Source organism: Adiantum capillus-veneris, chromosome 25 (genome assembly GCF_014529385.1).
Source record: "Adiantum capillus-veneris isolate H3 chromosome 25, ASM1452938v2, whole genome shotgun sequence".
Lineage (NCBI taxonomy): Eukaryota > Viridiplantae > Streptophyta > Polypodiopsida > Polypodiales > Pteridaceae > Adiantum > Adiantum capillus-veneris.
This window is the reverse complement of record NC_140955.1, coordinates 141,099,917-141,112,613: the sequence shown is the minus strand read 5'-3', so window position 1 is coordinate 141,112,613 and position 12,697 is coordinate 141,099,917. Positions and strand designations below refer to the sequence as shown.

At 43.8% G+C, this 12,697-nt stretch overlaps 1 protein-coding gene across 1 annotated transcript in view; it reads left to right on the top strand.

Annotated features, from left to right (window-relative positions):
* Positions 1–11,778, top strand: part of LOC147425765 (threonine dehydratase 1 biosynthetic, chloroplastic-like) — a 51,462-nt gene extending 39,684 nt beyond the window's left edge. Inside the window, exons 4-9 of the mRNA XM_086500192.1 lie at positions 9,044–9,250; positions 9,322–9,570; positions 9,640–9,713; positions 10,679–10,796; positions 10,914–11,048; positions 11,338–11,778. Coding sequence (XP_086356318.1) covers positions 9,044–9,250; positions 9,322–9,570; positions 9,640–9,713; positions 10,679–10,796; positions 10,914–11,048; positions 11,338–11,478 — 924 coding nt within the window. The 3' untranslated portion in view covers positions 11,479–11,778. The remainder of the gene's footprint in view (positions 1–9,043; positions 9,251–9,321; positions 9,571–9,639; positions 9,714–10,678; positions 10,797–10,913; positions 11,049–11,337) is intronic.
* The last annotated feature ends 919 nt before the right edge of the window (positions 11,779–12,697 follow it).

Genomic DNA, 12,697 nt, shown 5'->3' with positions numbered 1-12,697 from the left:
GCTTCCCCTTTGCATACCTTGACACAGAAAGGAGTACCTTTTTCGTGGGGACCCACAGAGGTGATTGCCTTTCGTACATTGAAAGAGAAATTGACCACGGGACCTATTTTTTTGCCGGACTTGCAGAAGTCATTTGAAGTATATTGTGATGCTTGTGGTCGTAGTCTGGGTACGGTCTTGATGCAAGAAGGCCATGTTATAGCTTACAAGAGCCGTTTGTTCTCTAGGCCGGAGATGACAACACAGATTTATGAGAAAGAGCTTTTGGTGGTTATCCATGCTCTTACTCAGTGGTGGCACTACCTACTCGGAGCGGATTTTACTGTCTTTACAGACCATCAGAGTTTGCGCTACTTCTTGTCACAGAAGCAGCTTTCGGAAAAGCAGATGTGGTGGGCGAACATCTTGTCACAGTTCCACTTCCAGATTGTCCATGTGCAGGGACAGAAGAATGTGGTGGCAAATGTTGTCTCGGAAACCGTTGGTTCTGGCTATTTCCGCGATACATCATAGGAGCTTCGAGGATATGGTCGATCAGTATGCCACAGATACAGATTTTGCAGATATTTCCACAGAGATACGGGATGGGGAGACAACAGCGGGATACTCCCTTCCCTTCGGGAAGGCTACTTGATGAGAAAGACTATGTTGTGCGTTACACAGCCGTTGAGGGATAAGGTTATGACTGAATGCCACTGTCCACCTTTTGACGGGTCACCGCGGCATTGCTACCACCATGAAAGGGGTAGAGAGATATTTCTTTTGGTCGAGACTCAAGAAAGATGTGGAAGAGTTTGTGCGTAGTTGCTTGGTATGCCAGAAGGTCAAGTTTGACAGGCATAAAGCACAGGGATTGTTACAGCCTTTACCCATACCCACCCGCCCCTGGGAAAGTATTGAAATGGATTTCATTTTTGATCTCCCGATTACACAGAATGATCACGATGATTTTCCGATTACATGGCACGTTTGAGACGATTGTCTCCGACAGAGACCCCAGATTTATGAGTTTGTTTTGGAAGGCAATTTGGGAGAACATTGGCACGCGGTTGCAGTTCTCGTCATCGTTCCACTTGCAGACTGACGGGCAATCTGAGATTGCCAATTCAGTGGTTTTAGATTTATTGAAGTTGTATCTCGGATCAGAAGACTCAATGGGAAAAGAACTTACCTTTGGTGGAATTTGCCTACAATAACACGATACACTCTTCGACGGGGAAGACACCATGTGAGATTGTTGAAAGTGTTGCGAAGGTTCCATCCTTCCTGAGCACGAAAGATTAGATATTTGAAGCGGATGAATATTCGCGAGATTTGGATACGGCTTTTGCCAAGGTTCGCGAGACTTTGCAGGAGTCTCAAGAACGACAGAAAAAGGCAGCGGATCGCCATCGTCGCGACTTGAAATTGAAGGAGGATGATTGGGTGCTCTTACTGTTGAGAAGGCACGCCTAAGAAAGAAAAGGGAAAGGAGAGGCTTTTTCCAAAGCTTAGTATGCGATACTACGGACCTTTCCAGATCACTGACAAGATAAATGATGTCTCCTTCCGATTGAAACTGCCAGATACTTGGAGGATTCATAATGCATTGCACGTGAGTCTCTTGAACCCTGTTAAGGGTGATGTGCCTGATGATGGGGAGCCTGATGAGCAACCCGAAGTGGAAGAAAACGAGGAGATCCTTGTTCCTGAACAGATTTTGGCACATAACGATACGAAGAAAGGTAAAGTCCGAAGGCGGTTCTTGGTTAAGTTCAAGAACTTTCCTGCATTTGATGCGAAGTGGATGGAGGAGGAGGACCTAGCAGATACTCCTCGGATTGTGAAACTTTACCTCGATGTTTTGGTTTAGCATAGTCTACTCCAAACGGAACCCAGAAAATTAGCTTGGCCGAAGATCTGGTGCAGTGGGATGCACAATAGGGGAGTTACTCCGCTTCTTTGTCAACAGATGCCTTGATTTGGATACTAAAGTCACTGATGTCTCTTTGAGCTTCAGGGATACTGAGAGCTGACAGTATTCTGCTGGATGACTTTATGAAATGGAATTCGTGATAATGATACTGATTTGTTCTTGACTTCTTGTGAGTGCAGGAACTGATAGACGAAATGACTGCAGCATTTTGGTCTGATTGATCTCGAATAGACATGGTTGTAGTAGGGGTTAGTCAATCGGACATCGATGAGGTCCCGATTGGACCTAGATGTGATTGCTAGCTACATTGCCGATAAATCATGGTCTAAGAGCCGAATAAATGTTGAATGTCATGTGATGTCCTGTGATGTCTGATGATGTCCTGTGATGTCGTGTGATGTGACTGTCGATTTTGTACATGTGCTAGATGTGTGTTCCTAGTACGTAGGTACTAACAGTTAGGGTTTGCTAAGACGGTTTATGGCTTCTGTCGGTTTTGCAGGCGTAATCGCGATCGATTACAATGCTTTCAAGAGGGGGGTATGTCACAAAGTGATGATGTGGCGGACAGAAGAAACCCTAATTTTTGCCAGAAACCCTAAAATTCCTGCAAACCCTAATTTCTGCAAGAAACCCTAATTTCCGGAAATCGCGGAGGTTTTTTTAATGGGAAAAATGATGAGCGACGCGAATTTTGCTTTTTTTTTTATAAAAAGAAAAGACTCTCTAAGAGAGAGAGAGAACTGATGGTTTTTATTTTAAAAGCTTTTGGGGCTCTGCTTTTGGGCATCCCTTGTATCTTTAAATAAGTGGTGAGGGCTTCACTTCTCAGGGCATCTGGACGCAGAGTCTGAGAGTGAAACCCTAACCGCTCTCTTGTACTTTGATGATTGATTAATACAAAAAGAAATACCGAAAGTGGCTCCAGTCTTTGGGGCCAATATCTCTAGGCACGGAACTCCGCCGGGCCTGTGCAAATGTATTGTGATCTGTGAATTGTTTTGAAGTGGTTATTTGGTGCTGTCGCGGTTGATTCTTGACTTGGAGTGTCCAAGTCTGTTACACTGATCATGCTGTAGCTTGTCCACGGACACATAGGGTTGGATGTGTCACGTGATATCCCCTCCTTTTCAAAGTGAGGTACTGATACCGAACTGTATGGCGTCGAGGGAGATCGCCAATAGCATCCGGAATCCTGGAAGGGACTCTTCGCCGGCCCACTCTGATGTGTGGGTCGTGCGGTACTTGAACTTCAGAAAGGTTTGCAACGCTTGCTTCTTTGGGCCGCGCCGAAAGCGATACAAAGTCTTCCGAGTCTCCTTCAATGCTTCAACTTTGTCTATGGACGTAGGTCCATCTTCTTCAAGAATCTCCGAGGTTGAAAATTCTTGAAACCACTTCCAACACAAAACCATGAACATACCTATTCCATGTAAAGTGAGTGGACAAAATCTTGTCTTCCTCAAAGACTGTGCATGCAATGTAGACGAACAAAGAGACGGAGTGCCAAACTGTTCACTACACACACGCAAACAATGAGATCGAATCTTTCTCTTATGATCTAAAGAAATGCCCAAGTTTGGTGCTCATTCTTTCATGTGCTCTTTCTACAACTGTGTCATGCCAAGGAAGAGACATGGAACGTGACTTCCGTGAATGCATACTTTTCAGCTTTTCATGAAAAATCCGCATACATTTGTGCTCATTCATGAGTGAAACGTGCTCAACGTACAATATGTCATGCCTAGGAAAAGGGATCACATAAAGACGCTGACTAAAATACAGGAAACGATCACGAATGAAACACTCGTACAATGCATGCGTATCAATCATGCGAACACATAATACTTCTTGTGAGGTTTCTTTGGACCTAGGCTCGAGAGCCAAGATCGGTTTTTCCCGAATGATCGAATCGTCCTATGGGGGTTCTTTGGACCTCGACTCGAAAGCCAAGATCGGTTCTTCGTGATGGATCGAATCTACAACGAGGTTAGCTTCGCTAGAAAAAGCATCCACTAACACATCATCCTTGTGAACAATCACATCATCTTCATGCAACTCATCATGCTTGTGAGAAATCACATCTTGATCATGCAAATCATCATGCTTGTGAGAAATCACATCTTGATCATGCTCATCATTAACATCCAAATCATCATGCAAATCATTGTGATTCAAATCATCATGCTTATCATTGTCATTCAAATCATCATGCTTCTTACAATCATGCAAATCCTGTGTGTCATGCTTAGGAGAAGTAGAGACGGAGAGAGTCTTCTTTTCCTGATTCTGTGCAAAGTGCGCTTGCATTTGAGAAAAGAGTCGCAACATCTCTTTCATGTGTCGAGCGCTCTGTTCGACTGCCAAGCGCGCTTGCTCACGCTCACGCTCACGCTCACGCTCACGCTCACGCTCACGCTCACGCTCACGCTCACGCTCACGCTCACGCTCACGCTCACGCTCACGCTCCAAGTCGGCCTTTCTTTCTGCTTTTCTTACTTTGGCTTCCAAGCGGGCTTGCTCGCTCGCACGGGCGATGACTGCCATTCTTTCTTGGTACTTACGCTCGATGGCTGCGATTCTTTCTTCGCTTTCTAACTTCCTGTCCATCATCCTCTTGTCGAAAGTCTCCATAGGAGTTAGTGCAATCCTTGTCGTAGATGGGGAAGGGGGAGGGTCGGAAAAACCTCCTGGTGGGGAAAATTCTTCTTCGCCTCTCTCATGCTCATCACCTGCAAGCGAAGTATCCATTCCGCTTCGAGTGATGACCATTCTGAAGTCGTGGGTTCTTGTGGTCTTGGATTCTTAAGTTCATGAGGAACTTGGGTTCTTGGGGGTCTTGGTTCTTGGGGTTCTTGAGTTCTTGAGGTTCTTGAGGTTCTTCTTTAGCTTGCAATCTGTGTTAGAGAAGGATCTTCTCTTCACCCGAGTTTTGCTCTTTTCTGCGGGCGCACCCCTTGGCGGCCTTGTGTTTGTTAGGTGCAGCGGAATGATTGTTTGCGCTTTGCTCAAGATGAGTGCTCCGAACTGTGCTCAAGGTTCCTTTTGTTCTTATGGAAGGGAGAGCCTTCCGTTCTTAATGAGAGAATGCTATGATCACAAACAAAGTGAATGGACATTGTGCGTGCAAGTGTATGAGACTGAGAGATAGAGAGAGAAGAGAGATACGACACTAGAGACGTTGTAAAACCCTCCTCCGAAGGCCCCACTCTTGTCGGCGAGAGTGGTCTACTATTGATTGCACAATCTGGTACAAATGGAATGCATGACTGATGCAAGTCTAGGCTATGTCGGCGATGACGACGGGGATGACGAAGTCGACCTAAGGGCTGAAATCTGCAATCTTTCTACTGCTGTCCAAAAATGCTATGGGCTGAAATCTGCGGCTAGTCCAAAAACACTGATTTGGGGGCTGTTTTTTGTGGATCTTTGTCGCTGAAAATCTGCAGGTTTAGGGCTGAAAACTGAGGTTCTTAAAGGCTGAATCTGATGGTCTATCTGGGCTGAATCTGCTACTTATTTTAGGGCTGAATCTGCAAGTTGTTCATCGCTGAAAAACGTTGCACGCTGAGGTCCTAAATGCTGCAAATCTGCAATCGTTGGGACATGCAAAAACGCTAGGCTGAGGTGTTTCCAAAAACGCTAGGCATGGGAGAAAACGCCAGGCATGAGAGGATCTTGCGATGACGATCTGATGCAAAAACGCCAAGGGCTTGGGCTTGCTGGCGATGGTGCAGATGCTGAAAATGCTAGGATGTGGGCGAGGGTGCTTGACGGAGAAAACGCTAGGGGAGGTTCTTGCTTGGAGGGAAGTACCGCCAAGTTCTTGTTGGAGAAGTTGCCTGCTGAGCTTGCCTCTTGTTGCCTCTTCTGCCAATTAGTGCTAGTCTAGGTTTGCTTATATACAAACTTACTCAATTTGCCCTACCTACTTTCCAACAAACGTCACTTAAAAATAATAAGTGAAAAATGTCAAAAATAGGCTAAATGCATTGGAAAATTTCCTTGAAGGATTCTGATGGGAGTACTTATGATCATGTTGTGTGCAACCAGAGGATATGCATCTACACTAAGTGTCTGGACATGTACGGTCTACGAACAGACTCACAAACGTGCCAGATCACTTCTAAATCTAGACTGATTGGACTGACTGAACCCTGATCATGCTGTAGCTTGTCCACGGACACATAGGGTTTGATGTGTCACGTGACACGCTCACACCAAGGTTGCTTTTCCCTACCTCACGTCGATTGGCCGGTTGCTAAGTGCACGGTCTGCTCTCAATGAGTGAAAAGAGGCACAAGGGGAGGCTGGACAAGCCCTTCTTTCTTGGGTTTCCTGTCACTCTTCAAAAACACGATTAGGAATCGACATGCCCAAGAGGACTTGGGTTACGTGCGACCGCAACAAGCAAAAAAAATAAATAAATCTTGTGGTTCTTTCCTTGAGTGATAGAACACTGCCAAAGCTCTGATACCAATGTAAGGTGCGGTGGAAGTGAATGTTGAACTTTGCTCAAGATGAGTGCTCCAAACTGTGCTCAAGGTTCCTTTTACTTGGGAAGGGAGAGGCTTCCGTTCTGAGTGCAAGTGATCACAAACAAGTGGATAAACACTGTGAATGAAGGTGCTGAAATTTGCAAATCTTTATCTGCTGAATTCTGACTCTATGTCGGTGACGATGTCGATGGCGACAATGTGACGACGACGCGCTGAAAACGCAGATGCTGAAATCTGCGTTTTCCGGGCTGAAACTGCAAACTTTGATGGATCCCACCGTGCGGCAAGGAACTGTTGTGGGAAGGTGGGATCTGCGAGGTTTGGGACTCGTTCTGCTATGTCTAAAGGCTGAAAACTGAAAACGCTGGTCCTATTGCTGATTCTGTCGCGATGATATGCAAAAACGCTGAAGTGTCTTGTAGATGCAAAAACGCCAGGGCTGATCTTTGTCCTTGTGGTGGAAATCTGCTAACGCTGGAGAGTCTGCTGCTTCTTGCTGTCGCCAGGCTGTTGTCAAAGCAAAAACGTTGGTTGATCCGGGGTTCTGTCCAAAAATGCTAGCCCATCTGCCATGGAGTAAAAACGCTAGGGTTCTTGGGGGTTCTGTTGAGAAGTTGCCTGTTGAGCGAGTGCTCCTACTGCCTCTTCTGCCAGAAAGTGCTAGCTCTGGTTTGCTTATATATTTCATTAGCAAAATTGCCCTACCTAGTTTCCAACAAAAGTCACTTAAAAATAATAAGTGAAAAATGTAAAAAATAGGAAAAATAGGTCTATGCACTGTAAAAATGCTATTAATGGGATTTGACTGGAATCTGATGGTCATGCTGTGTGCAACCAAAGGATATGCATCTAATCTAAGTGTCTGGACATGCACGGTCTCACAAAAGTGCCAGATCACTTCCTATTCTAGATTGACTTGATTGAACTGAACCTTGGTCATGCTGTAGCTTGTCCACGAACACATAGGGTTGGATGTGTCACGTGACACCATAAGTGGCTCCAGTCTATGCCTAGTGCACATTGGAGTGATCGCCAAGCACGGTGGTCAGAGTTTTTTGAGCAATTTGGTGGTTTGATTGAGTATGTGCCTGGTAAAGCTAACCCTGTTACAGATGCGTTAAGTCGCAAAGGACAAATCCTGGCTCTTGAGTCAAGATCCATAGTTTCTATTCAGGGTGTCTCTTTCGATAGCATGAAGAATCAGTATGCATATTCCGATTTTCGTCACCGTCTGTGTGTTGCCCAACCATATTGCACGATGCTCATGACTCTCTCACGGGTGGGCACAGGGGAATGAAGACCACTTTAGAAAAAATAGAAAGATTCTTTTATTGGCCTAAAATGCGAAAAGATGTGTTTCGTTATGTCACATAGTGCACCATTTGTCAAAAAGTAAAAGCCCCTAGGGGTAGGCAGCAGGGTCTCTTGATGCCGTTGCCTATTCCTGAAGGACCTTTTGAAGATATCTCTATGGATTTTGTGACTAATATTCCACCTAGTTTGCATGCAAGTAACACACAATGCTTGACAATCGTTGATTGTTTCAACAGATTTTGCATGTTAATTCCTTGTAAGGCCACAGTCACTGCACAAGATGTAGCACGGTTGTTCATTAAGCATTGGTACCCCCTCTGTGGTTTGTCAAAGTCAATCGTTTTAGATAGGGATGTTGAGTTCACGTCAAATTTTTGACGATCTCTCTTTGAAAATTTTGACGCAAAGTTAAATTTTTCATCTGCTTTTCATCCACAGTCAGATGGTCAAACATAAATTTACAATCAGTTGGCTTTTGATGTTTTAAAGTCTTGTGTGCATGATCAACAGTCTCATAGGGAGCTCCATCTCCCATGGGTCCAAGCAATTTTGAATGACTCTTATGATTCTGCCATTGGTAGAACTCTGTATAAGGTAGTATTTGGCCGTCCGTTCCAATCTCTTTTGACTCGTTCGGTTAATCAATTGCCTGATGCCAATGCTGAAAGTCAGTCATTGGATGAGGATTAGTCATTGGATGAGAATCTTGAGAGTGTGAAGTTCCAGCTAAGCAAGGCTCAAGAGTCTTATTCATTGCAGGCTAACGAGCATCGCCAAGATGTTACTATCAAGGAAGGGGATTGGGTCTATTTGAGAATCATGAAGCAACGTCTTAAGCAAGTTGGGAAGAAGTGTGCGGTCTTGCTATACCCTTGGTTGGGTCCCTTGATTTGTTGGACCAAGAGTATGTAGATGATGCCTTGTTGTTCACTTGGTATGATCCACATATTTTGGACAATCTTACGGGCTGCTCTTGCTACCTTTTGCGTGGCTAGTGGTGCTCTTATCAACTGGCACAAGTCATTTGGTTTTCACGGTGGAGTAGATAAACGGATGTTGCTAGAGGTTCGCCCCCACTTGAGGAGGCATTTTGTAAGAGAGTGCAGGCTGTCTCCTTCCCTGTAATGTCCCTTCCAGAATCTGCTCAACACGTCTCTACTGAGGGGTGTAGGGGAGAAAATTTTTCCTTTGAATGCCTTAAGAAGAGAGAGAGGAATGAAATGTATAAACTCACTTTCATTCTCTCTCCCACACACACACATGCATGCACACACCTGCTCATCCTGAATTTTATCTGAGAGAGTGCATTTATCAGGTGCGCGTGATTGGTGTTGAGCCTTCAGATGCAAATGCTATGGCTTTATCACTCAAGCATGGTGAGCGTATTATGCTGGAGCATGTTGGAGCATTTGCAGATGGAGTGGCGGTCAAATGTGTTGGAGAGCAGACTTTTGGCATTTGCAAAGATCTGATTGATGGTGTGGTTCTTGTGAGTCGAGATGCAATCTGTGCGTCTATCAAAGTATGTACCAAATTTTGTTCTGTCCACAGCCATCACTTGATAGAAATATGAATTCATTATTCATGTTTCAGGATATGTTTGAAGAGAAGAGGAGCATCCTTGAGCCAGCAGGCGCCCTTGCTTTAGCTGGAGCTTTGTCTTATTGTAAACGTTACAGATTGTCCGGCCAAAACATTGTGGCAATAACCAGTGGGGCCAACATGAATTTTGAACGTCTCAGGCTTGTCACACAGCTCGCGGATGTTGGTGCCAAGAAAGAGGCTGTTTTCGCTACATTTATACCCGAAGAAGTTGGATCATTCACACGTTTCATGGAGCTGGTATGTGTACCTCAGAACTTATCTTTCCTGACACCCAGATTTCTGTGATAACAGTTTTTTCTTTGATAGGTTGGTCCAATGAATGTAACGGAGTTTAAGTATCGGTACGATGATACCAAAGACAAAGCACTTGTACTTTGCAGGTATTAATCGACTTGCTGAGCTTCCATCACATGTGTGTCCATTTTTTCTTGCTGCTTGTTTTCATGCCAAATGTCATCGTTCTAGCTGGGTGTTTTATTTTGATTCATGTTTGTGTTTTTGTCCTCATCAAAAGCATATCCAAAATGTTGACCAGTTGGTTTGTAGACAGAGAATCACTAATTTAGGCCCCAGGGTGAATCATTTTGACATCCTGAATGCTCAGTGTTTCCTTTGAAAATTGCAAGACCTTCGTTGTCTCTGCATTCAGTCAAATTGTCAATCTATGCAGAGTGAATGACTCACTTAGCCGATCGCCACTCAAGTGTACAAATCTGTTTCGTTCGCTAAACAATCATTCTACAACTGCATCACCTCATTCGATCACAATGCAAATTTTGTAGTGAGATTTTGCTGTGCAGTCGCAAATGGCATTGGATTTGGAGTTTCAACTTGTAGTTTCAGATGAGTCGCTTTTTGGTAGATAGCACTCGTCTGTGTCTATGAAATAGTTATTGTACTTGTCCATCTGTGAGAGAAGGGCAGGACAAGATTCTATACAAGGCTGGCTAGCATGCTAAGTATAAGAATAGCTCAAGGAGTCTATATGAGGAGGTGGTTGGGTGGAGAAAGGAATGCATTAGTCCCCTCTGTCCTCTCAGTAACTTTGCTCTTTCTCATGTGAAAAGTGGGAATGTGGTGGCTTCAAGCCATGAAAATGAAGTGCTGTAGGTAATTGATTATGCTGTGATAGTCTTCTTCTTTATTTTGAGATGTGAAAGGATGAGGTGTTTGTTGAGTCATTGTTAGTTTTTTCTTTGTGTGTGTAAAAAGACTCACATATGACATGTTATAGAAATGTTACTACATCTGTGGCTCATTTTTGCGGAGGGATTATGTGTCACGTCACATAATTTTAGCGGAGGGATTTGAAATATGTGGCTTTGAGGTTCCATTTTTTGAGCAGTGTAGGACTCCACAAGGAAGAGGAGCTTGAGGCTATGAAACTTAGGCTGGAAGATGCTGATCTAAGCACAGCGGATCTAACCGACAATGACTTGGTAAAAGACCATCTTCGTCATCTGGTAAGTGCTTACTGCTTGTCGGTGCTACAGTGTGAAGCTCCCATTCTCGATTTCTGCGATGCTAGATTGTTTTCTATTGTGCGTGCTGATGCTTACATGGCCTTGGGTATTTGGAAGATGGGTGGTCGGACGAGTGTGAAGCATGAACGATTATGCAGATTTGTATTTCCGGAGAGGCCTGGAGCTCTTATGAAATTCTTGAACGCTTTCAGTTCTCGTTGGAATATTACGCTCTTCCACTATCGAAGCCAGGTGAGCAAATCAAATTGGAAACCAAAAGGAGGGGGATAAGCATGTCGGCATAAAAGCTAGGCACAATGATGCGCACGGTGCTATGTGCTGTCATTTTTACGGTGTTGGATGCATTGTAGCTCATGCTCGATTATCACTAATTTGTAAGCTGTTCAGGGTGAGATGGGTGCCTATGTGGCCATGTGCTGTCGTTTTTATGATGTCAATGTATTGTAGCTTATGCCCGGTTATTACTGGTTTTTTGTGTTGTAGCTTACGCTCGATTATCACTAATTTTTAAGCTGTTCAGGGTGAGATGGGTGCCAATGTTCTAGTTGGCATGCAAGTTCCAAAGCAAGATGAGGAGGAGTTCATCGCTTGTGCCAATCGTCTTGGCTATGACTATGAAGACGAAGGCACAAATGTTGCGTTTCAGCTGTTGATGAGGTGAACTGCGAGCTCGTTTTGTCAACTTATGCTAATCTCTCTGTGCTTATCACCTCAAGCTTCTAAAGCTTAAGAAGAGGTCAAGATTTACACATCTGAAGCATAAGGTTCTGTATTGCCAGAGGGTGACTTAACACCCTGGACACTGAAAGCTTAGAAGGTCAAGGTTACAAAATGCAATTGGTTCCTGGTTTCTTGCAATTTTATATTTTTTGATCTTAGGCAATCAGACTGTGTTTAATTGGCTTTTGTAAGGTACTTCTTAATGAGGGGATTAATTGATTCAAAATATGTTCACACGTTTCATACAGAACATTAGAGGACTTTTAAGGTATCAACTCCAAGGACACGCAGTATAATGTGTGTAACATCAAGGGAAAGAAGAATGCGTTGTTGATGAGCACAAGAATGAGATATTTACTGTTAGTGGTTAATCAATCACGGAATAATGTTTGCTGCTGAAAAAGCTTAAATGCTTGTGAAAATGTGTATTTATAAAAGTATTTAGCAAGATGAACACATAAAATGCAAATATTTTTAAAAATAAAATCAACTACTTTGTTACTACAATCTTGGAAAATAACCTTTACAAGCTCTTAGAAAATCACTTTTTTGTGTGTGGAAGAAGTTATGTTGAGGCGGTCTGAGAGTTGAGTTAAATTCAAATGGGCAAAATGGGAAGCTTTTGCCACGTGGCCGCCGAAGGGTGCAAGTGTCTCCTTGGACTCTAGGTTGAAGGTAAGGGTCCTTCACAGTTGCTTTTGTTGTCTTCAAGTGGTTCTGTCCATGACAACCTTGATGTCTTCAAAGTTATTTTTATCCATGACAACCTTGATGTCTTCAAAGTGCCAATGGTAGCTTGTCGGGTTGGACTTCTGGTCAAATGTGAAATTTGTAAATAGATAAGAGTTCACATTGATGTGCCTCAATCTTTTGTCGTGCCATGCTTGTTAACACAAGCTCACTTCAAGATCCAAGTGTTATCCTTTGATGCACCCTTTTAACCTCCACTATTGAAAGACTCTTTTCATTATAGGAAGGAAGTGGATTTCCGAAGGAAAAAGTTGAAGCATAGAGAGCAACGTGTTATGATAACTTGGTTGTCACACAAGCCACTCTGTCACTCACCAAAATGGGGTGTATCCACATTGTTGGTTTTTGCTTTCATGTGCGGATTTATTGAAAAAAGAACTTATCAGTGCCAACTTCTACGACATGAAGTT